This window comes from Psittacula echo, assembly GCF_963264785.1.
Source record: "Psittacula echo genome assembly, chromosome: Z".
In the NCBI taxonomy this organism is placed as follows: Eukaryota; Metazoa; Chordata; class Aves; order Psittaciformes; family Psittacidae; genus Psittacula; species Psittacula echo.
Window position 1 is genome coordinate 74,254,737 of NC_137742.1, and position 23,525 is coordinate 74,278,261.

The 23,525-nt window shown below is 40.6% G+C and overlaps 1 protein-coding gene across 3 annotated transcripts in view; it reads left to right on the top strand.

Moving 5' to 3' along the window:
• The window catches only part of RNF38 (ring finger protein 38), a gene marked incomplete at its 5' end in the record, with an annotated part of 86,741 nt that extends 66,980 nt beyond the window's left edge, over positions 1–19,761 (top strand). For all 3 annotated transcript variants that reach the window (XM_080638535.1, XM_080638536.1, XM_080638537.1), the window contains 7 exons: positions 2,216–2,386; positions 4,201–4,362; positions 7,007–7,113; positions 8,451–8,535; positions 10,008–10,129; positions 11,598–11,697; positions 16,264–19,761. In XM_080638535.1, the coding sequence (XP_080494661.1) occupies positions 2,216–2,386; positions 4,201–4,362; positions 7,007–7,113; positions 8,451–8,535; positions 10,008–10,129; positions 11,598–11,697; positions 16,264–16,326 (810 nt within the window). In that variant the 3' untranslated portion in view covers positions 16,327–19,761. The remainder of the gene's footprint in view (positions 1–2,215; positions 2,387–4,200; positions 4,363–7,006; positions 7,114–8,450; positions 8,536–10,007; positions 10,130–11,597; positions 11,698–16,263) is intronic.
• Between the last annotated feature and the right edge of the window lie 3,764 nt (positions 19,762–23,525).

Consider the following 23,525-nt stretch of genomic DNA (forward strand, 5'->3'; position numbering starts at 1 on the left):
TCCAGTGTTGGACTATCCTTGTGGTGAAGATTTTCTTTTGTGTATCTGGTTGAATTTTCTTTGCTGCAACTTGATTGCACTGGTCCTTGGTCCCTCTCCCAGGTAGAGTCAGGTTATGCATACCTGCTTTCATGAAGTAGCTGAAGGCAATGGTAAGGTCTTTGCTTATTTTTCTCTTTCTAAGGCAGAACAAATGAGTTCTGCAGCCTCTTTTATGCAGTATGCTCCAAATTTGTGGGCATCATGCTGCTGTTTCAGTGGACTTATTTCAGTATGTCAGTGTCTTTCTTTGGCACTGTGGTGGCCAAAACTGAGCTCAGGACTTGAGATACAGTTTCACAAGGTCTCAGTGGAGGGGTGGAATCACTTCATTGGACCCACCAGTGAACATTGCTGGTAATGCCCCCCAGCACGCAGCAGGCCTCTGCAGGAGTACCCTGTGGCTCTTGTGTTCTTGTACTGACAGGTCCATGGGAACTCAACCTTTATTCCTGCAAATCTGCTCACCAACCACTCTCAAAATGTCCTGCTCCATTAGTTATTCTCTTCCAGTGCCAGACTTCACATTTGCCTTTGAACTTCACATGGTTCCTGTCAACCAGTTTCTCCAGCCTATAGAAGTCCATCTGAAGGGCAGCCCTGTCCTCCAGCATGTCAACTTGCTCACCAGCTTCATCTGTGAACTTCCCACTATCTGTTTGTTACTTCAACAATATGTCTTTCTCACTGCATATATAACTATAAAATAAACAAATGTCATTCATGATATACCTTTGTCAGTTTTAACACTTCTTGGAAGCATATGTTCAAACAGCACAAGTTTTACGAAAGTCTGAATGAATAAACAAGGAGTTTTCATCTTTTTACACTTTAAAGGTAATGCAGTCTCATTTGCTCAAACTTAAAAAGTGCCATGGTCATAGCACAGGTCATTCCAAACATAAATTTGAGCTATTGTGGTGATCTTCACCATACAGAATCTTGGGATGCAACATATTTTAGTATGTTCCTGAAAGTGCCTTCTGTTTTAAAGAACACTATGTGGTATTCTACCTGCAACTTTATCTTCAACTATTTCAGAGAAAAGTTCAGTTACTTAAATAGAATAAAAAATGTATTTTAATAACAGAAGCACTTGCCTGTTGTGTTTCTTTTTTAGAAAAATGACTTAGTAACTGAGGGTGAAGAACAATCAGCATGTAAGAAACAACAGTAGTCAGATCAAATTAACCTGCAACTCTTTCAGTGCATGTAAGAATTTATGTTTGGTCACAGTCACAGTAAATTGAGGTGATAGTTCCACCTCCACTACTTTTATCTGATTTTAAACTATGTCTCTACCATTTTATACCATTACAGTCAGTATGCACGATATATTTTGTGCGACATGACTAAAAAGAAAAAATAACAGATGAGTGCTGGGTTCTCCTCATAAGTTTTGATAACAGGTGTCTTATTAATGCCTGACATGCTGATGATGGATCAAAAAGCAAGAAAAAGAGAATGCTGTTTTTCTTGCTCCTCCATATCTAGAGTTGGAAGTAAACCCGAACACTTCCGCAAAGCACATTTCTGTTCCCTTGCAGTGCCTTCATCATTTAGTGTTCAGACTTCAGTGCCCAAAGTTTCTTTTGTGTGAGGAATGTCAAAGAGGAGAGAAAAAGGGCTATTTCCCACAGTAGCTGTCACTTAGGGAGCTGCCTTCAGATCATGGGGCTCACCTGAAAGTGCAGAACTGAGCAGATCCTAGGAATTATTCTTAGTGTATGAGGCAACAGAGCTTTTAAAGCACAGTTTTGGCAGCTGGGAGTCTCTCAGCTCCATAAAGAGCTTAACATGGTTGCAAGGCCATTGCTTTAACATGTCATCTTGAAGGTAATGCATGAGGAAAATAAATTAGCTAGAACAAATGTATCTGCTTATCACTTACAAGTCTCTGTAATCTTGGAGTATTGAAAACTGTAACTCTCACTGTACTTTCTGAGAAGGGGCAGTTACTTTGCACCTAGCAGATGACACACTTTGGTACTTCCAGAGTCTGTTCTGCACTAGTCACTGTGTATTAGAATGAGTTACTATTTAAGTGTGCAGTGGAGGCTTTTCCAAGGAGGCAAGAGAACTGCTTTGTTTAGTGATGTTCCTTTCAGAATAAAGAATGTTCTATAGGGGATGTTTGTGCTAGAGACAAAAATATGTTGTTTTCATTTTATTTCAGATGCTTCAGGCGTGCTCAGTCCAGCACCTACCTGTACCGTACGCAGCATTTCCACCCCTCATTTCTAGCGACCCATTCCTATTGCATCCTCCTCACATCTCTCCACACCATCCTCCTCACTTGCCTCCTCCAGGACAGTTTGTTCCTTTCCAAGCACAGCAGTCACGGTCGGTAAGTAAAGCTTCTCTACCCCTCTCTCTGTACAGCTGGTAAGACTGGTTGGGCAAATAGTGCCAATACCTGGGTGAGGAAACAGAAGGATTTTGTTGAAAGTAATGAGGTTTTGTACTTATGCATCCTTAAGAAGTCTGTAACGACTTGGTGTGAAGATGGAAAAACAATTTCAAAGTTCATGGTGTTTCTGTGCAGATTTCATCAGCTGTTTCTCTGTAGGCATTTACTTCTATTGAAAGGATGTATATTTGCTTCACCAACTATTACTTTGAGTATTCCTTTCCCAGGAAGCAGAAGAGAGCCCAGAGGAGGTCGTGTAGTGCAGTGGTGGTCTCAGAGAAAAGTTTAGCAGAGAGAGAGATTAAAGCACAGAATGTTGCTTTCATTACATGCTTTTTCTGTATTCTCAGTTAATTTTTAAATGATCAGTGCTTTTCCTAGAACATTATGACCTTAGGTTGTCCAGACATTAAAAAGCCTCCAGTATCCCTTTCCCTTTTTGGGTTTGTTTGTGGGTTTTTTTTCTCTTTTTTCACTTACAAGAGTTACTGATGCCTTTGCTTAAGCAGACTTGGCTTAGTGATAAAGACAAATATGAGAAAATGTGACTCTGTTTTGGATTTGGGGGTGATTCGACTTTCAGTTGTGGCCTACAGCTCTTGCTGTGAGGTTATGTGTATGCTCATGTCCATTTATTTGCTCCTCTTGACTAGAAGACGCCAGTATTTCACTAAGACAGAAATAGAGAACAGCTTCTTTGTCATTTACAAACACTGCTGAGACTTCTCCATGCCATGCCTCAGGTGTTGTTAGGGTGGTAATCACTGTGTTGTGTTGATGGCAGAACAGCTGGAAAAATACGGTTTTCAGTGGTAATCTTTATAAGACTTCCCTTTAGAAAATGCATGGGGTTTAACTCAGGTTTTAGCTTGGGTTGCTTACTTAGGTTACTGACTAGGCTTGCCTGTCAACTTTTAGCTCTGGCAAAACACTTGTGTCTTAATGGTTTAAGAGTACCTTGTGTTTAAAGCTTGCTTTGCATCACAGGGAAACAGAATATTCCTTTGGTTTGGCTTTCTTAGCTGAATTTCTTGAAATGGTGGAAATCAATGTCAGGAAGAGAAAGGTGTATTAATGAAACACTGACAATTCCTGGTTATTTCTTGAGTGCTTTTGAGCCTGACTGATGTACTATAGTTGACTAGATTACAGTACTGAACTGGAATCTCACACTTCTGAAGCCTCTGGACTGCATGTTCTTGGTAGGACTGCTTGCATGATCCTCCTAGGAAAGCCTTTGCTTGATTGTTCAGTATCATCAGCAGTTTAATCCACTGGACCTGCCATGTTTCCTCTCCACTTTTCAGATTTTTTGGCACATTTTCAGTTCTTGTCTATGGTTGTTTTATTTTTTTCTCCCGCATAGTTGTACAGTGAGAGCAGACTGGCAAGAAGGAGAGCAAATATTTGTCCTGAAAAATGCAAGACACAGAAAATTACAGCCACTGCTATATTTGCTAGCTCGCATAAATTCCTGGTCTGTAAGCATGGCTAGCTCAAAAAGGTGAATTTACATCAAATGTGTAGTGTTGTCTTTGCTTTTTGGTAGTGTTAATAGCACAGGAATTGTTCACAGAGTTACTATGTGAAACTGAGTACAATCATACCTGTAAATTTAATTCATTTATTTAGTGCCTTATAATGACCGCAGCAGCTTATAATATACATCTAGGGTTGCAGTTTTTTACTCAGGAAAAACACATCTTTCTTATTACAAGAAAGCCTCTCTCTGTTTTTTTTTTTCCTTTTAGCCACTTCAGAGAATAGAAAATGAAGTGGAACTGCTTGGAGAACATCTTCCTGTAGGAGGTTTTACGTACCCTCCTTCAGCCCATCCACCAACATTGCCTCCTTCAGCTCCTCTCCAATTCCTAACCCATGATCCCTTACACCAGGAGGTGTCATTTGGTGTTGTAAGTATTGTTTTCTGCGTTACATTATTGTTCATGCTGCATTGACGTGCTTGATCTTTATTCTATAGTACATTTTGTTCAAAAGTGGCATTTCTTGCCGTGTATTCTGTTATTTGCTATAGCTGCATAGCGTGGTATTTACTTTAAGCTGTTTTAATCAAGCCAAGGGTAACTTAATGATACCAGCACACGATTCCTGCTAATATTACCTGCAGAGTGTCATAGCAGTTATTCAGAAAACATTCCATATTGCCACACAGACCAGGACTTCTACTGCAGAAACTAATTAGTGCAGTTTAGAAAAGCTGCTGTCACTTCTAGCTAATTGTTCATTGTATGTTGAGTTTCCACAAGTCAGGGAAGCTAGAGTGCTTTAGAAATTGCTCATCTTCAGAGTGTTTGGTACAGAGTGTTTCCATAATGTAGACTGCATTAAGATGACCAGTGCATAAAGTTGACGAAAGGTTTTAAAGCATATTGTGATTTAAAATTCTAAGTGAGAATGAAATTTTAGGCCCTGTGGCTACAGGATATACAGATAGCTTCTCTTTAATTAAGTGGTTTTGAAATCACTGAACCTATTTAAATGCTTGCTGCCGTCCTCATAAAGGTTCAGATAAGTCTCCACCGTTAAATACTTAGTTCACTGTTAAACTAAAGGTGTACAGATTTTCAGTGAAGTTTTCAGTCATTGTGAGCCACTCTGGAGACAAAAGCACTTAAGAACTTTCATAAACTGTGTTTTATTAAACATTTTTTCTAGATGAATTACAGTCTGATCACAAACATTTTGGTTGGTGTGAGGCTTTCTTGATTTCCAAGTTCAGTCTTTAAAGTAGATAAAGAGCACAATACCATTTTTTGCAGATTATGTAGCATTTGTCCTCCCTGATGCTTTAGCTGTGGTTTGTATATCACTAGCAAGTAGAATAGAGGTATATTACAAGTAATCATGTGGCCTTTTATAAAGCAATCCTGAATCTTTATGAAATTGTATTTTTATTAAAATTATGGTAGGATGGCTGCATTTCTGATTCCTTTTCGCTCAGTGAACACAACAGTTTCTATTTTTGGATTGCAGAATCCATAAAAGCAGTAAAACTGATACTTGCTATATCTAGTTTGTGACCTTGCTTTCAAGAAGACGACCCATGCTTTTTTGCAGTGTGTTTATAATCATATGTAAATTTTATGTATGACATGGGCTACCTATTACTAATATTTCCATTATAATGTTAAGTGGGGGGTTTAGGCTAGTCATTGGTGGTGTTGGGCTTCTGCATTTTCTTAAATTTCAAACATGGAAGAAGTGCATGTTAGTAGACTTCTACTGTCCTTTTGTTTCAAAAAACCCCAAAGTCTCAAGGCCTTGAAATATGGTTCAATATGAGTGTACATGAATTTCGGTTTTAAAAATTATTTAAAAAAAAATTAGTATTTTGGATATTCCTGGGGAAATACAGTGGAATTCAGGTGTCAATTTTTTAGCCATGCATGTCCCCATGTTAGTAGGTAATGCAAGGAATTTTAAGCACTTACAATGAAAACTTCTATGTACAGGTAAAGAGCTTAGCATGCAAATGAAAAAAAGTATGACAAAAAAGCACTGATTTATCCATGGAAACAGTACATTGAAGCTTTAGGCTTGACTGTCTCTTTAGGTGTTGTCCAGCTGCAGAAATTGTACTGATTAAACTCTCATTGTATACTTCAAAGGCTTCAGCCCTTCTGTAACATAAATGTAAATATACACCACTGCATAACAGTTAAGGGGGTTGTTTACATTTTTTTAAGAGGTTTTTTGAAAATCTTTTTAAAGGCTTATTTACTCAGCTGCTCATGCACAAGTCTGCGGAACAGCACCAGATCTAAAACCTGGGCTTTTATATTTAGAAGGGAGTCAGCAGTTCAAGCCCTGTTTCCCAAACCAGCCTGCATGTGGGCTGTCACACAAGAGCTAGATAGGGTTTGTGAATTATCACTTTTTCATATGGAATGGCATGACAGTATGTTTTGTGAGCATTGTTTCAAACTGAGGCTGAGGTTCTCTTGTGTTTGAGCAGAGGCTGGATTTTTTTAATAATGCGTTATTGAAAGTGAATTTCAATATTCAAGTTTCATTTTATTTCGTGATTAAGAAAACAGAATGTTGAATCACAGACTCAAAGACTGGTTGAGGTTGGAAGGGACCTCTGAAGGTCATCTGGTCCAGTCTCCCTGCTCAAGCAGGATCACATAAAGCTGGTTGCCCAAGGCAACCTTTGAAGGTCTCCAAGGAAGGAGACTCCACCACTCAGTGAGCAGCAAGTGTTTTCTGATGTTCAGACGGAGCCTCCTGTGTTTCAGTTTGTGCCCATTGCCTCTGGTCTTGTCACTGGGCACCGCTGAAAAGAGCCTGGCTCCGTCTTCTTTGCACCCTCCCTTCAGTTATTTGTACACATTGATGAGATCCCCCTGAACCTTGTCTTCACCAGGCTGAACAGTTGCAGCTCTCATACATGAGATGCTCCAGTCCCATCTTAGTCACCCTTTTTTAAACCCTTTCTAGTATGTCCATGTCTGTTGTGTGCTGATGAGCCCAGAACTGGACACAAGTTCCAATTCCACAAGTTCCATTTGAAGATTATCGTCTTCTTTCTTGCAGCCTTACCCACCGTTCATGCCTCGAAGACTCACAGGGCGCAGCAGATACCGAACACAGCAGCCACTACCACCACACCCTTACCATCCCAGCCTATTACCTTACGTGCTGTAAGTTCAAAATATATTTGCTTCCATGTAGGCTATTAAGTCACTTGACTTCCAACAAGTCTTGGGATATTCTATGGTTGGACTCTACCAGAAGCAGGCAGAGTTTAGCTGTCCTAGAGAGGAGGAACACTTCCATTTCTGTGTAGTTCTTCAGCCTGTTTCAAATAACATTCACCCTTTTTTGAGGCACACCAGCCTCTGTTTCTGAACTCTTTGTACAATCTTCAGCACATTGCAAAACTTTGTTCTTTGATACTGTGTTACAGAGGCATGGTTAAACTGTAGGATAAAGTCCTAGGATCCTTCACTTACAAAATAAATCTTTTTGGTTCGGTTCTTAATTATGAAATACAAGGCTGAAAGCTTTCTGTGATGTGTTCCAATTAGGCTAAACTGCTGATCTTTTAGAGCTGTTGAATTTCTGCTCTACCTCTGATTAGCCATTCCTGGAAATATTTCAGGACAATTAACATTTAGGAATTAATCATAGTGTGTTATGGTGGACTCTTGGTGTGGGGAGAGGAAGAGGGGGAAGGGAGAGATTTGGGTATAAAACATGGTATTTATTACTCTCTTCTGTTCTGGAAATAAGTATGAAATGTTGTGGCACAGTAATTCCTGATGAGTTCAGTGGAATTTTGGTATATTTTAGTGCTGTGAATTTGTAATTTATATGTCTGTGCATTGAATTTTGATCCACAGTACTATCCTGAATGGTCGAAGCACTTGTTGAATAAAAATAAGATTAAAATAAAATAACACAGGAAAATCTCTCTCTAGCCTCTTTCTCTGAAGAAATTCTGCTTTAACTAGAAGCATGTGAGGTGAATTTGTGCTTGCCTTCAGTATGGAAGTTGGTCCAGTAGTATATGCTATTTATCTTCATTGTGTGTTTTTAGGCTTACAGAAGTTTCAGGGCTTTTTTTTTGAAGAGCTAAGTAAACTTAGAATTCGTTTTCTTTGTTGGTATTTTATCCACTTAAATAAGTAAAATGTATTTGAAGCCAGAATGTGGATTAATTGTCAGGTTTAGCTCTCCATAATGTGTTATAATCAAGAAACTAGTGTTTTATAATAACTCTGAGCCTGGTTAGAAATATCATCTGAAACATGTATGCTATTAAAAAGGCAGCACTCCAAGTATCAAAAAGTGGCAGAATTAGCTTTTTCCTTTGAATCTGTCATGTCTATTCTTCACTTCAAACTTAACATTTTTACCGGTCCTAAGAACTTGCTGATTTGAGAGGGATCAGTAAGGTAACCTTACCTCTGCCAGATGTTTCTGTGCATTCCTTCAGCAAGATGTTGAGTCTTTTCATTGTTTGCTCTCGTGGTAGATCAATGCTTCCAGTGCCACCTGCAGTTGGACCAGCTTTCAGCTTTGAGTTGGATGTGGAAGATGGAGAGGTAGAAAACTATGAGGTTGGTGTGCGAACTACAGCTATCTTTAATGAAACAATGTTGGCTAAAGCAATACATAAAATTGTATTATATTTTGCTTCTAATCCTACTTTTGTCTTTCAAATAAGTACAGAGACTGTGAAAACAAAATCAGAAAAACATCCTTTCAGGGTTTTTTTGCAATACTGGGTATTAGAAGTGCTTAGCTTTATTTTTTTGCCTGTTGCTGTTTCCCAGAATTTGCCGTTCCAGGCTAGCAATCCTCAAATTGCTCAGCTTTTATGTACTACATGCTACTCTTCTACTTTTAAGTCTTAGTTGATTTTAAATACCAAAGAGAAGTGAAGCACTTTCAAAAGAACAGGGTAAGTTACTGATTTTAAGTGTGTAACTTTGCATAATAGTATTAATACAGAATGGTGTCGATGTCATGGATTGATTAAATGCAATGTTTGCAAAACTGCCTTAATGCCTTTCTTTCTTGTCCCTCAGAAGGGTGCAGTAATTCACATCTGTAGATGTAGAACCCTCTTCAATGTCCTCCGTAACTATGGGGCAGTTACAGCTGTTGTATCTTTGCTGGTTCTGAGGCTATTGGGTTCTGTTGGATTTCTCTTTGAACAGTTGTCACCAACCATTAATTTTGCATCTCTTTGCTCCTTTTAAGAGCTCTGTGTAGTTGCACATTTTCAGTTTGATGATGACATTTCTGTAATAACTTCTGTGCTAGCTCAGAAGCAGCAGCATCTTATTTCTAAGGACTGGGACCTTAGGTTTGTCAGTAGTAGAAATTTCTTTGTCATCACTACCATCTGCAGTTTTCACCAAATCTTTTAACTTTTCTGTGCCTTGTTCTTCATCACATTTATGATATTCTCCCTAGGTCCCTTGTGAAGCAGTGCAAGTTACATACATGACAGAGTGCAAATTATTTACATAAGAGGCTTTTGGTAGCAAGATTGGCTTATAGACAATGAACATAAAGTAAAAAAAATTGCTTAAAGCTTGATGGCATGTATTTGTTTTCCAGATTCAGGATAAAATCTCCCTATTTCATTTCAGTAGCCCAAGACACAAAGTGGGAATCAGAACCTGTCCCATTAAATTCTTTGTTTCTCTTACAAGACCAGACTCACATATTCTTAGGAAGAAAATGTGCTCAATTTTCTGGTTATCAGCACAATTAATTTCATAGCGGGGGGGGGGGTGCTTCAGAACCAAGCATTTCCCAAGCTGTGCTTGCAGCAGCAGGGTTAATTGAAATTTGAGTCCTGGAGGTTTGAAATCGCAAAGAGAACATCTTACGTAGTTTGGATGGCTGTAAGACTTTCCATGGGGCTTGAGTTGTAGGGGAGAAGTAAGGTTCTTGATGCTTCTTGATAGACGACTGTTCTTTGCTACCAGCTGAGGTCGTGAGGCAGCCCTGGCTGGAGTAGAACCCAGAGCCTGTCTAAGCAGCAGATGTTTAAATGTGCACTTTCTGTGTTTTGCAGGCACTGCTGAATTTGGCAGAGCGTCTGGGAGAAGCCAAACCACGGGGATTGACAAAGGCAGATATTGAACAGCTTCCATCCTACAGGTTCAATCCAAACAACCACCAGTCAGAACAGACGTTGTAAGTACATTCATCTCTTTCAAAGGTCTGTAATTCAGGTGGCTATGTTTTCTTTATTTTGCAGCCTCAGCTAAGCCAGAAGGGCTTTACAAGCAGCCTTCCAGTATCTGAAGGGGATATTCCTACACGGATGCTGGAAAGGGACTCTTCGTCGCAGACTGTAGTGATAGGACAAGGGGTTCAGACTTAAACAGGGGAAGTTCAGGTTTAGATATAAGGAAGAAGTTCTTCTCTGAGAGGGTGATGAGGCCCTGGCACAGGTTGCCCAGAGAACCTGTGGCTGCCCCATCCCTAGCAATGTTCAGTGTCAGGTTGGATGGGGCTTAGGGCAACCTGGTCTAGTGGAATGTGTTCCTACCTGTAACAGGGTGTTGGAACTGGATGATCTTAAGGTCCTTTCCAATCCTAACAATTCTGTGATTCTATGATTCTGTGTTAGTAAGCAGTTTAATTTTTTTTTTTCTTGAATTGCTTTCAGATCAAACACTATTTGTCCGTACTTTAAAACCTCTATACAGTCTCATATCATTAGCTGTGTTTTCAGTTTAGCTCCTTGCAATTTAAAATAAAATAAAAGTGTTATAGTTTCTGTTCAGCATACTAGACATATCACCTGGGAATTAGCATATGTTAAAATAGAATCATAGAATTGTTTAGGTTGGAAAAGACCTTGAAGATCATCAAGTCCAACCGTTCCCCAACACTGCCAAGGTCACCACTAAACCATGTCACTTGAGGGCCTCATCTACAAGGTTTGTGAACACTTCCAGGAACGGTGATTCCACCACTGCCCTGGGCAGCCTGTTCCAATGCCTGACCACCCTTTTGGGGAAGAAATCGTCCCTAATATCCAGTATAAACCTCCCCTGGGGCAGCTTGAGGCCATTTCCTCTTGTTATATCACTTGTTCCTTGGGAGAACTGACCAGCAACCTCCTGGTTCCATCTTCTTTTCGCATAGTTGTAGAGAGCAGTAAGGTCCCCCCTGAGCCTTCTCTTCTCCAGACTAAACACCCCCAGTTCCCTCAGCCATTCCTCATCACACTTGTGCTCCAGGCCCTGCACCAGCTCCGTTGCCCTTCTCTGTACCCACTCCTGCACCTCAGTGTCTCTCTTGTAGTGAGAGGACCAGTTTCATTTTGCAGTTTCAGTGGCTCTCAGTGTGACTTACTAGTATCAGTAGGGAGTGAACTTTATAGATCGTTATCTCTGCCACTTGAATTTTGATTACATGTCTGTTCTGTTGGTTGTTGTGTGCTCTTATAAGCAGGAATATTTGATTTGTGATTGGAAAGCACAGGGGAAAGAAGGGAAATAGAATGAAACGTTTCTCAGTTTACATTGTCACTACATGTCATTAACCACAGATGTAGGTAACTAGCTACCGATGTTGCAATACCTGTAAGGTTTTGTGGAACATATGTTTGTTGTTCTCACAAGATACATTTGAACTTTGTTGTCTTTTTTAGGTGTGTGGTGTGCATGTGTGATTTTGAGTCAAGGCAGCTACTTCGAGTCTTACCCTGTAACCACGAATTCCATGCCAAGTGTGTTGATAAATGGCTGAAGGTAAGGAAAAAATAAACAAATAAATCCCTATTGGACAAGAATCTTATGTTCAAAGGAGAGTATTTTGCTGTTACACTTTATCTTGATTCAATTTTCCAATGCTTAGGCTAGAAATGACAACAGAGTGGAAGCACTGTCTGCTTATGATCTTTTTATAACAATTGGTGAAGAATGCTTCTTTATAATCTTTGGCTCGAGGAAGAATGATTTTCTTTGATCTTTTTGTTTTCTATTTGCACAAAGCAATAACTGAATTCAAGTAATATTTGAAATTAAGGAAGACTTGAAAACAAAACAGTAGCATAGTATAGGAATTATGAATTAGAGTTAGAGCCACCATCATCACAGAAACTGTTTTACGTATTCTGCATAGCAAGAATCATAAAATGAACACTAATACCTTCCTCCTCCATTTTGTTATTAATGTTACGTGCTGCGGCAAATGTGTTACATGTATATGTATATGTGTTATACATATAGAAATGTAGTTTATACAAATAGAAATTTCAGCATTACAAAACTATGACATAACCTTCCAAGAGAGTTTGAGTGGAAAAGATCTAGAACCAGGGCAGCCAAGCAGCAGGAGAGAGAAAATAGCAGCAGCACAGAAGGTGCGAAGAACAGGAAATGCAAGTAAGTTCATGATGATAGACGGACATCTCTACAAGCTGCGTTAGCTAGACCTACTCTCAGCAAGGTATTGATTCTCATCTTGCATCATCTTTTTTTTGGTATTTTAGTCTGTTCAGCTTTAGTTTAATCTGTGTGTAGTCTGTTGTGTAGAACATTTGCAACTGCGATGATCCTGTATTAGTACAGGATACAGTCCCTAGAGAATGACAAATGGTGTTTGTTGTTTCAGAAAAACACTTGCATTTATGGCTTCATAAAAGCAAGAAAACGCGTATCTTGGGCATACACTAAAATATGCAGGGAATGAAAAAAACCCAAGTTAATATTGACAGCATTCTTTTGGCTAATAAGATATCAAGAAATATGAGAATGATTTTAAAGACTGGGATATAAAATGGAAGAGGAGCCCAAGAAAGTGGGTAAGTTTTCAAGAATCACGTCCTCCAAGCTCAGGAGCAATGTATGCTGAGGAAGAGGAAGTTGGGCAAGAACACCAGGAAGCCTGTGTGGAGGAACAAGGAGCTCCTGAAGAAAATGCATCATAAAAAAAGAGGCCTACAGAAGGCAGAAGGAAGTTCAACAAGGCCAAGTGCAAGGTCCTGCCCCTGAGTCAGGGCAGTCGCAAGCACAAACACAGGCTGGGAAAGACTGAATGGAGCAGCCCTGAGGAGAAGGACTTGAGTGTGTTGGTCAATGAGGAACTCCCCATGACCCAGCTTCTGTGTATGCTTGAGCCCAGAACCCCGCTATGTGCTGGGCTGCATCCCCAGAGCGTGAGCAGCAGGTCAAGGGAGGGGATTCTCCCCCTCTGCTGCACTCTGGGGAGACCCCCACTGCGGTTCTGCGTCCAGCTCTGGGGCAACAACACAAGAGGGATGTGGAGCTGTTGGAGTGAGTCCAGAGGAGGCCATAAAGATGCTGCAAGGGCTGGAGCAGCTCTGCTCTGGAGACAGGCTGAGAGAGCTGGGCTTGTTCAGCCTGGAGAAGGCTCCAGGGAGACCTTAGAGCAGCTCCTGGTACCTACAGGGTCCAATAATAAAGTTAAAGAGGGGCTTTCAACAAGGGCCTATAGGGACAAGACAAGGAGGAATGGCTTTAACCTGAAAGAAGGGAGATTGAGATGAGCTCTTAGGCAGAAGTTCTTTCCTATGAGGGTGGTGAGGCCCTGGCACAGGTTGCCCAGAGAATTTGTGGCTGCCCCATCCCTGGCAGTGTTCAAGGCCAAGTAGGATGGGGCTTGGAGCAACCTGGTTTAGCGGAAGGTGTCCCTGCCCATGGCGGGGGGTTGGAACTGGTTGAGTTTTAAGGTCCCGTCCAACCCAAACTAGTCTGTGATTCTATGAAAGACTGTTAGTATTAGTGTCAGCTAGGTGGAACAATGAATTTTATAATACATAGTCTAAACTCAAATGGGTGCAATTATACCCATCTAAAACTGCCTGTCTTGGCAACATGTGCACCAGATCTGGATGCAAGGTAAGCTAGACAAGATTAAAGCATTGTAGTGTAAGATTGCTGAGGCAATATATTTACAATGTATGGTTTGGGTACATGGGTATGAAGGTGGTGTATAGAAATAAAGATTATTTTGCTTTGAAGATTATAACAAATTACTTGTAACACCAGCCTATTTTAGTTACAGCCCATGCCTAAACTTGCTTACAATTAAGCAAGTATGTGGCTTGTTGATGCATAAAAGGTTTGATCTGCCCTGTGAACAGTACCACCTTCTTAAGCAATGTGAGCAAGTGAGAGGAAATATTCTTCCACAGTGCATTAAGTTGCTCACTTTATGCTTTCCTAAAGCAAGGCTAAAGACTTGTGAGAGAAGATGTAATACAGTGGAGGAAGCAGAATGAAGAAGAGGGAGGTTATCCTTTTGCTTTTCAGAGTACTGTCAGCTGTTAAATTTCACAGCCTTTGGTTATTTGTTAATATCCTAAATCCTTTAATTAACTATAAATACACCAGAAATCTGTTTTTTGTAAAGTAAGGGTTAGTCATCATTCAGAAGGACAGCTTGATAACTTCACCTGTTGTCACCCTGTGGGTTTAAAACCAGAGAACAAAGACAACTTGCCTTTGTACTTCACATTCTTATAGGAAAATGGGAAAAAGACACACCAAACTAGTGCAATGGTTTTTAGAGCATTCTAGTAGCCCTACAGATTCATTATTGTAAATGTGGTTCACTTTAGCCATGTTTTTATAATTAACTGGGTTAATTCATTGTGCCGCTCTCTTCTTACAGCATAAAAATTACGTTGCCTGACAGAGTGGCTAGTTAGAAGGTCAATAACAGCATTACGTCCATCTTACTCCTCTTTTTGCACCAAAGAGTCATGTTAAATGCCAGGAAGGGGGAATAAGTTCCATGAAAGGCACCAGAATGCAGCTGTATTTAAACCTAGTGTTCATGTAGGATCTTGAGAAGTTATTCAAAAGGCAGTGCTGCAGTATCTGTAGTTCTACCCTGGCACAGTGGGTTTATTTCTGTCAGTTCCTGTCAGAACATTACTCCCACTCAACGCTCTGTTTCATCCTAAAAGTGGTAGATACTTTATTATTTATCTAAGCGAATGCCTCTTGATTCATTACTCCATTGAATTTTGAAGAACATGCCTTTCTATTTGAAAAATTATAGTAGCTGCATTATATTGGGGATAATGCGAACACTAAGTGGTGACCAAGAAATGGCATCATCCTCAAGTAATTTCAGAACTGCTAGTGAAAGAGCCAGAAAAGAATTTTGAATTGATTCTCCAGTTCATGCTTTACAGAAAATATGAAGTAATAACTACTATATAAACTGTAAAACAATAGTAACAGTAGTAATTGACAGCAAAAATACATCCTCATTTTAACTTGCATAATTAAATAATGGTTTTCAGTAATAACATGTTGCTTTTTTTGGAATTTATTGTTTGGGTTTGAGGTTTGTGACAGTGGTTTCTGAAGTCTGGCCTGCAGAGCCACATTTCTGATGCTCTCACTTGTATCTTCATTGAAAACTTTGGCCATGTTGGAAAAAAATGGAGCTGACAGTGCTTAGTCCTGCAGTTCTGGGAACTATAAAAATATGGGATTTGGGACAGGGAATAGTTCTCTTCACTCAGCCCTTCACTAAGGAAATGTTTTATCAAATATGTTACGTATTTATTTAGGGCTTTTTCTCACCATTTGGTAAAATGAAATTAGCCTTTATTTGAAAAGGGGAATGAAAAGGCAGAAATACTTTCCCTGTAGCTTAAGGGATGCTGCTTCTCATTTTCCTTATCATTTTAAGGAAGCTATAAAAGTAAAGGGGTCACAGGACATATTTTCAGTGAGTGCTTTGCTCAGTTTAGCCCTCATGGTGTGGTTCCGTCAGGTCATCTATTCCCTCCTCCTCCTTCCCCTTCCCTTTCTCTTTACCAAAACCCTTTCTCTATGCCAAAACCCTTTCACTTTTCCAGTGATCTTTCAGCTTTGACCAAGTCTATGTGGTGTGTTTCTATGAGAATAACTGAATGAGCAGGGTGCAAAGAGATGTGATCCTTGATCAGTAGAGCTTGTGACAGTGTGACACCCTCATATAGGACATTGATTTGCACCCTAGGTCTGGTTTTGGTGGGTTTCTCTGCAGCACATAGTAATCTTCTGAGTTGCATCCACCTGACTGCAATATACTGTAACTAAGAATCTGCATTGATAAACTCACTGTCACTTACATGAAGCCTCATTTGCTCTTTTGCTTTAACTTTAAAGATAAAAGGCACTTTTTTTTGTACTCATAATTTTGAATTGGCAAACTTCATCATACCTTAATCATGCTTTTGTTTTAAGTACTCTTGAGTAGCTTTCAGCACTCACAGATGGCAGTGTCATGTACAGATCACCTCAACAGTGTGTGCCAGTGCAGTAAACCATCTTCTGTTTCTGCTTTTGCAGGCAAATCGGACCTGCCCGATTTGTAGAGCTGATGCTTCGGAAGTGCACCGTGATTCAGAATGACCAATATAAGAGCACAAACCTGGTTTGGGTGTTCCTGTCACGTGTATATACGAACTATCTATTGAACTTACCCATATGGCTTCCAGCCTGCCCTTTACATAAAAGGGTCGATGGACCTTACTTTGCACTGTGTGACTTAATCAATTATAAAGCTTATAACTAGTCTTCACAGTTATGGGATTGTTATACTAACAGAGTGAGTGGAACTCCAAAGATTTTTATTTTTGGGTTTGGTTGGTTGGTTGGGTTTTTTAGCTTACTTTTGTGTGTGCACTAACATTCCCTGGTTTTTGTGTGATCATTCTGAGTGTTGCTGCGAGATTACTGTGGATGTGATCTTTTAGCATGTGCTTTTGTATTAAAAAAAAAAGGAAAAAAAAAAAAAGTGGTAGCTCCAGACCATATAGCAATCTACCTTATATAGAGCCTTCGGATACTGTGAGTGGGAATGGACGGTGTGGGTGTGTGTTTGCTTGTGAGAGGATGCGTGGCGCATGCTTGTGACTGAGTGTGCACGTGTGTCTGAGAACCTATATACCAGCATGTACTGAGAACGTATGTGTGTAGTAAGTAATAATTATGCTGCAATGTATAATCTTGTGTGTTATTTAAACAGTACTAGTACTGTACACTGGTTCCTTTCCTTGTGTTTGCAGTTGCACACTGAATGCGATGGGTGCAGCAATTACAAACATTTAGTATTTCCTCTCCAATGTACTTACAGGTATAAAGACCTTTCTACCTACTGCTCCAACAGCTGTTATGCTTCCCCTTCACTGGAGGCTTTAAATGTGTACCACTAAAGAGCGCAGTGATTGTTCATACATGAGTGACCTTGGGGTTATTAGCGTACGTTTAAAAGTCTGGATTTTTAAACGGCTTATTTACAAGTTATTTTATCAATATAAAGTTGCAGTATCGCACAAATCATTTAGCAATATTAATATTTTCAGTTGCTAATATGAATATCAATGCTTTTATCTTTTTAAATTTTTCCAGCTGGGTTTGCCAGTTACGTGCTTCCTCCATGAAAGGAAGCAGAAAGGACTGAGGGTCTCATGCAAAGCTCTTCATTTTTGGCCATTGTACTTGCTAAGAACATAATCTTTTAGCTTATAAACATTGGCTTTAATTGCATATATTCATTGCAATTTACAAGGGAGTTTGTATACAACTAAAATAACTTGTAAAAGGTTACAGTTTTATTTCTGCAACTTTGTGAATAAAATAAAACTTTCTTAGCGTTTTCTCAGAGAAGCAGAAATTCTTATTTCCTTCATTGTACCACAGGAGAAGATGGGTTTTGGTCACTAGTTGCAGAATTCAGTTGCCATGATGCTGCTTCCTGCCCTTCCTTATTTCATGATGAGTGAGTGTACTGTGAAGAAGGAGCTCCCTTCGTTTTTGCAATCAAGTTTCCAAAGCACTCCACTGTAGGAGAAAATTAGAACAGCACCTTCTAGAACAGTGCTGTGGAACAGGATGTGATAACTTCTGTTCAGGTGCTCTGAATAACCTTTTTTGGGCTATTGCAAAAAAATACAAGAGCTTCCTTTATAACATTCAGACTGTGAACATCATCAGTATGTTCTAGCAAAATATTTAGGTCTGCCTATAATGTAGCTACTCAAAGGATGCACTTTTTATGACAAAATTCTTTTCCTAAATACAATGTCATTGCTTGGGTTGCAGCTCTGCAAGTGGCACAGTCAGCAATATTGCTGCATCTTGCTGCCAGACTCAGCTTTACATCCATTCTTGATCATTTCTCATGCTTTTTTATGCTGCTATGCTTTAGTATTAGTTATAATTCAAACAGCATTGGATTTTCTCCATGCTGATATCCCTCTTTGAAGATTCTACGGACCAGCCACGGCTCTTGGTGCAGATAAAGTGAAAGCACAATTTTGCCCTGTTTCGGATGTTCTTCCTTCTGTTTAGTTATGCAGGTAGTTCTCAGAACCAATGAGTCTTTCCATACCTGTCCATACTTAAAAACACTAAATAAATAAAAACACTGTTACGTGAACTTCAGAGTATTAGAATTTCTCCCCTACTGCAGTGGAGTTAAAGAACAAGCTTTTCACAGTAACACATAGCAGGTTAAATTACATGTAATAGAATTTATTTTTTTAACAAATATAAAATCATGTTGTTTAAGAAGCATAAGCCACATATGTCTTACAAAACTTGGGCTTTTTTATAGAACCACAAAAGAGAAAGTTCTGTGGTATACAGATTTCAGCGTATTGCGACTGTGCTCGGTAGTTAGTTCAAAGCATGGAAAGAGGCCACTTGTTCTAAGCTAGATACAGATGAGCAAGACACATTTTTCTGAGGCCGAGGGAAAGTGGTTCTCGCTCTGGAATTGGAGAAATCCTGATGTGTGATGTCCCTCGTTCCCCAGTAAAACCCCGTGAGGTGGTGGGAGATTGAGGGCCCGAGCTGGTAAAGCTCTGAAATAAATCATTGCACTCTCATGGCTCATCTCTCCTGGAAGGGTCCTGTGGTTTTTGTGGGACTCCTGCAGATGCTTGTGGACTTGGTTCTTGTGGCTGGTGTGTGCGAGCGGCAGCACATGGGGATGTTCAGGACAGCGCAGGAAGCGACGGCCGCGTCCTCCTGCTGCTGAGGGAGGGGGGTGCGCATCCAGGTGCTGCGCACATCTGTGTGCGGTGCTGCAGCCTGACACCGTGCCTGGCAGCCCCCAAACTCAGCAACGTTGTTCTGGTGTTTGTTGCCTTTCTGCCATCAGCTGGCTCCTTCTTCCCAATGAAAATGAGAAAAATTGTAACATGTTTGCTTTATCACATTGTCACTGCTGTGAGGTTGGTTTTGTTTCATAAACTGCCAGTTTGACATTCTGGTGGATATCAAGGCCTACAGATAATTCCAATGTCTCATTTTGTGGCTTTACAAAAAAAAAAAAATAAAGCCTTTTTGTTGTATGCCATTTTGTACAGGCTCCTGAATGTGATTTCACAGCTGTTAATTGCATCGTGTAATTCTTGGGATGAGATTTACCAACTTTTTTAACTGTAGACAACACATTTTTGACTGAGTTATCTTTGGGCCTTTGTAAAAGCTGTGTTGTTTTCCTTTGGTACATTGTTACCTCATTTTCCTACGTGTGTTTCAGATTTGCTAATGATAATGATTGCTTATGGGTTTTGTTGGAATCGTATTTTGTCAAGTGTTTTCTTTAAATCATATGCTATTGTATCATTTAACATGTAGTTTTAAATGTATTATAAATATCTGTAACCAAATCATTTGAAGGCTTGATAAATTTTTAACAAAATTTGTACATTTTTTATGAGAGTTACTAGTAATGCTTTACTAGGTAGTGCAATGAATTATTTTTAATCCCTGTGCCCAATCTCGGAGTTGAGAGAGTTGTTCAGTAATAAATGTATGATGTACACTTACACAGCTCTGTCCTGTTCTTTCTCTTAAGAAGTGGTGCACTCTCATGGTGCAATGAGAGGTGTTTCCTGTCTTCGCTCTTATTGCCTGTGCATGGTCGCATAACTCTGGGTATTGGCCACAGACATGACAGGGGGAAGTTTTGCCACCTTAATCATAGTGCAGGACAGACCTTTTTAATCCTCTTAGGGAGACTGTAAGAAAACCATATGAAATGTTGTGTCACACTGTTTAAAGTGTGAAATAACTAATTCATAGAACTCAAAGTCGTGCCTAAAACATCAGCTTTCTGAAGATATTACTAGCCAAAAGGAAACGTGCAGGAACGGAGGCACTCCTTAGACTCACTATTTGCACTGTCTTTCAGCTGAAGATGCGTATGTTACACTTTGCAATGCCCTAACAATGGTAAAAAAGGCATCCTGAGTAGAGTATGAAACTGAATTGTAGGGAGTTTCATTAGCCAGGGCCACACAAAGCTGGTGATGAAACAGGAAGTTTCATTTTGGTTTCAATGAGATTATGTAAACTTTTGATGAATGTAGTTATTTAAAAGATTTTCATTTACACAGCTTCCTCAATAGCAGGTGTTGGTGATGCTCAGACCCATTTGAAGATCCTCTGGTGTCGATGATGCTTGTAGAGCCTCAGTGACGATGATGAAACGTGACAGTCCTGGTGACTGGTTACAGCTGATACCGGCAAGGTCCTGAGAGCAGAGCAGGGCTTCCTGGTGAATAGTTTAGAATAGCTCCAACTGGAAGTGATCTACAAGGTTCATTGAGTCCAACTCCCTGCTTCTCTCAGGATTACCTAAAACTAAGCCATATGGCTGACAATGTTGTTCAGATGCTCCTTGAATTCTGACGGGCTTGGTGCCAGGACCACTTCCACAGGGATCCTGTTCCAGTGACCAAACACCCTCTCAGTAAAGAACCTTTTCCTCATTTCCAGTCTGAACTTCTCTTGATGCAGCTTCATTCCATTTCCTTGTGTTCTGTTGCTGGTCACCAGAGAGAGCAGATGAGCAGCTCCTCCTCTGCTGCTCCTCTTGAGGAAGCTATAGACTGCCATGAGGTCACCCCTTAGCCTTCTGTAAGCTGAACAGACCAACTGACCTCAGCCACTTCTTGGAAGTCTTGCCCTTGATGTCCTTATATTGAGGCACCCAGAACTGCACTCAGAACTTGAGATGAGGCCACACCAGTGCCATGCAGGGTGGCCAGTCACCTCCATCAACCAGCTAGCTGTGCTGTGCTTGGTGCACCCCAGGGTACAGCTGCCCTTTTGGCTGCCAGGGCACACTGCTGACTCACATTCAAGTTGCCATCAACCCAAACTCCAGATCTCTTTCCACAGGGCTGCTTCCCAGGCTCACACTTCCTAGTTTTTGTATATAACCAGGATTACCCCATCCCAGGGGGAGAATTGGCACTTTAGTTAAATTGCCTGTGGTTAGTGATTGCCCAGGTCTCTGGTCTACCAGGTCAATCTGTAAGGCCTCTCTACCCTCGAGGGGTACCACAGCTCCTCCTGGTTAATAGTGAAATGTGTGTTTGACATATCCTGCTGATTCTTGCAGGGTAAACATGATAAAGTGAAAAACAAAAAATGCAAATAGATTGAATACTGGTGATCTGCAAATGTCACATAAATTCTGTGTCTATTTTCTGTGCATTTTCATGGTCTACTTAGTCATGGTATGTATTCAATATTACATGTACAGTTCTGGCCATCTGCAGCCAAGTAATGCAAACTGAAATTGGGAGGAAGCTTGTATGCTATGAGCAATAGGGAACCTAACATACATGTAGCCAAAGCTACAACCTTGTGCTTCAGTTCAACAGAATCAATACTGACAGAGAAAAAATCATTATTTATTAGTTATTGAGACTGGACTTAAAGAGGGAGAAGGGTGCTGTAAGCTAAGGAATCGTGTCTGTCCAAAAGCAAATGGATGCAAGTTATGTGTGTGTGTGTGTGTGTGTGTGTGTGTGTGTGTGTGTGTATGCATGCTTAGGAGACAAATTAGAAAAAAATGTCCCAAACAGCTTTCCAGCTAGACTACTGAGATTAAGAAGCTGTTTTAAGAACTTAAATTCCTTTATGAAAGGGTTTATGTGACATTGTTTCCTGTGATTGCAAAGAGTTGGCTTTAATGAGGTCTCAGGAAAATGATGTTCAGATTTTGGTACAATATCAAAGTCTTAAAGAAGCTCTCCTCCTCTTTCCCCTGAACAGAACAGTGGGATTTTATGTTGAGAGCTTCTTTCTGGAATGATCTCAAATATAGACAGTCAAAATGCAGTGCTGCCAATTTCCAGGGAAATCCAGGTAAGAGTAAGATATTCAGACTGCCAAACAGAGCTGGCTTTTCATGTTACTGTTCTCTCCACCACAACAACCCATCCATTGGACCAGATGTGCTGCATCTGAGGGTGCCTAGGGAGCTGCCCTTTATGAAAATGCTTCCTATCAAATTTGAAATCTTACGGACTGGGAGAGAGATCCCAAACAGCTGGAGAATGTCAAACCTTCCACCAGCCTTCAGAAAATACTGGATTGATGCTCAAGGAAACTACAGGTCGGTCATGCTGACTTTGATTTTTGGAAAGGTTATGGAGCAACTCCTCCCAAGGCGTATTTCTTTGCACATCAAAGAGGAGCTGCTATTGGCGTGGATTTACCAAATGTAAATCATGCAGACTGTGTCTGTCTCTACCATGCTTTTTTGGGACAGAGTATCTGGATTTATGCCTGGAGGGGGAGTGGAGATGCCCCTTGTCCCCACTGTGGCAAGGCTTTCAGCGCTGTTTGCTACAATATTACATCCAGGTTGGATGAGTGGAGAATTAGATAGATAGAAAACTGGTTGGGTGGTCTCTTCTCCCAAGTAACATTAGGACAAGAGGAAACGGCCTCAAGCTGCTCCAGGGGAGGTTTAAACTGGGTGTTAGGGACAATTCTTTCCTCAAAGGGTGGTCAGGCATTTGAACAGGCTGCCCAAGCAATGATGGAATCACCATCCCTGGAAGTGTTCACAAACCGTGTAGATGAGGCCCTCAGTGATATGGTTTAGTGGTGGCCTTGGCAGTGCTGGGAACGGTTGGACTTGACGATCTTAAAGGTCTTTTCCAGCCTGGTTGTTTCTTTGATTCTACAACTCTTGCATGCAGATAATCTATACGAACATTAAAGAGGACTGGCCAAAAAACTGAGCCCTGCAGAACTAGTGACAAGATGAACCCAAGTGAAGCTGCTGCTCCTGTACCAGGATTTTGTCCTTTCTCTCTGGATGCTGTTCCCTGACAGCTCCAGCAAATGTGTGTGTGCTGCAAACTTCTGAGGTGCAGCACTGGCCTCTGTGAGATTCTGGGCACCAAGTTAATCACAGACAGCAGCCAAATCCAATTCCTGTGAGCTGTGCTGGATTAGGCAGTACTCCCAGCAACAGAAAACTGATCTTTCTGGCAACAGAATTAATCTAAACTCACCATGTACTATGTGTACAAACTGTATGGTTTGTACAGTGGAAGGGGCATGTTTTGTGGTCTGTCACAGTGTTTAGTGCCTGTCTTCATATGGGAATCATCCTCGTGGCCTCCTCTTGGCTTGCTCAGACAGCTCCATGTTCTTCTCCTGCTGGGGACACCAGAACAGCACACAGTGCTCATTCTGTGGCGGCAGGCAGAAGTCATTTTTGCAAGAACTCTATGCCTGAAGCAAGAGGTATTATCTGTCCTAATCTGTTAAGAAAAGAACTCATTATATGC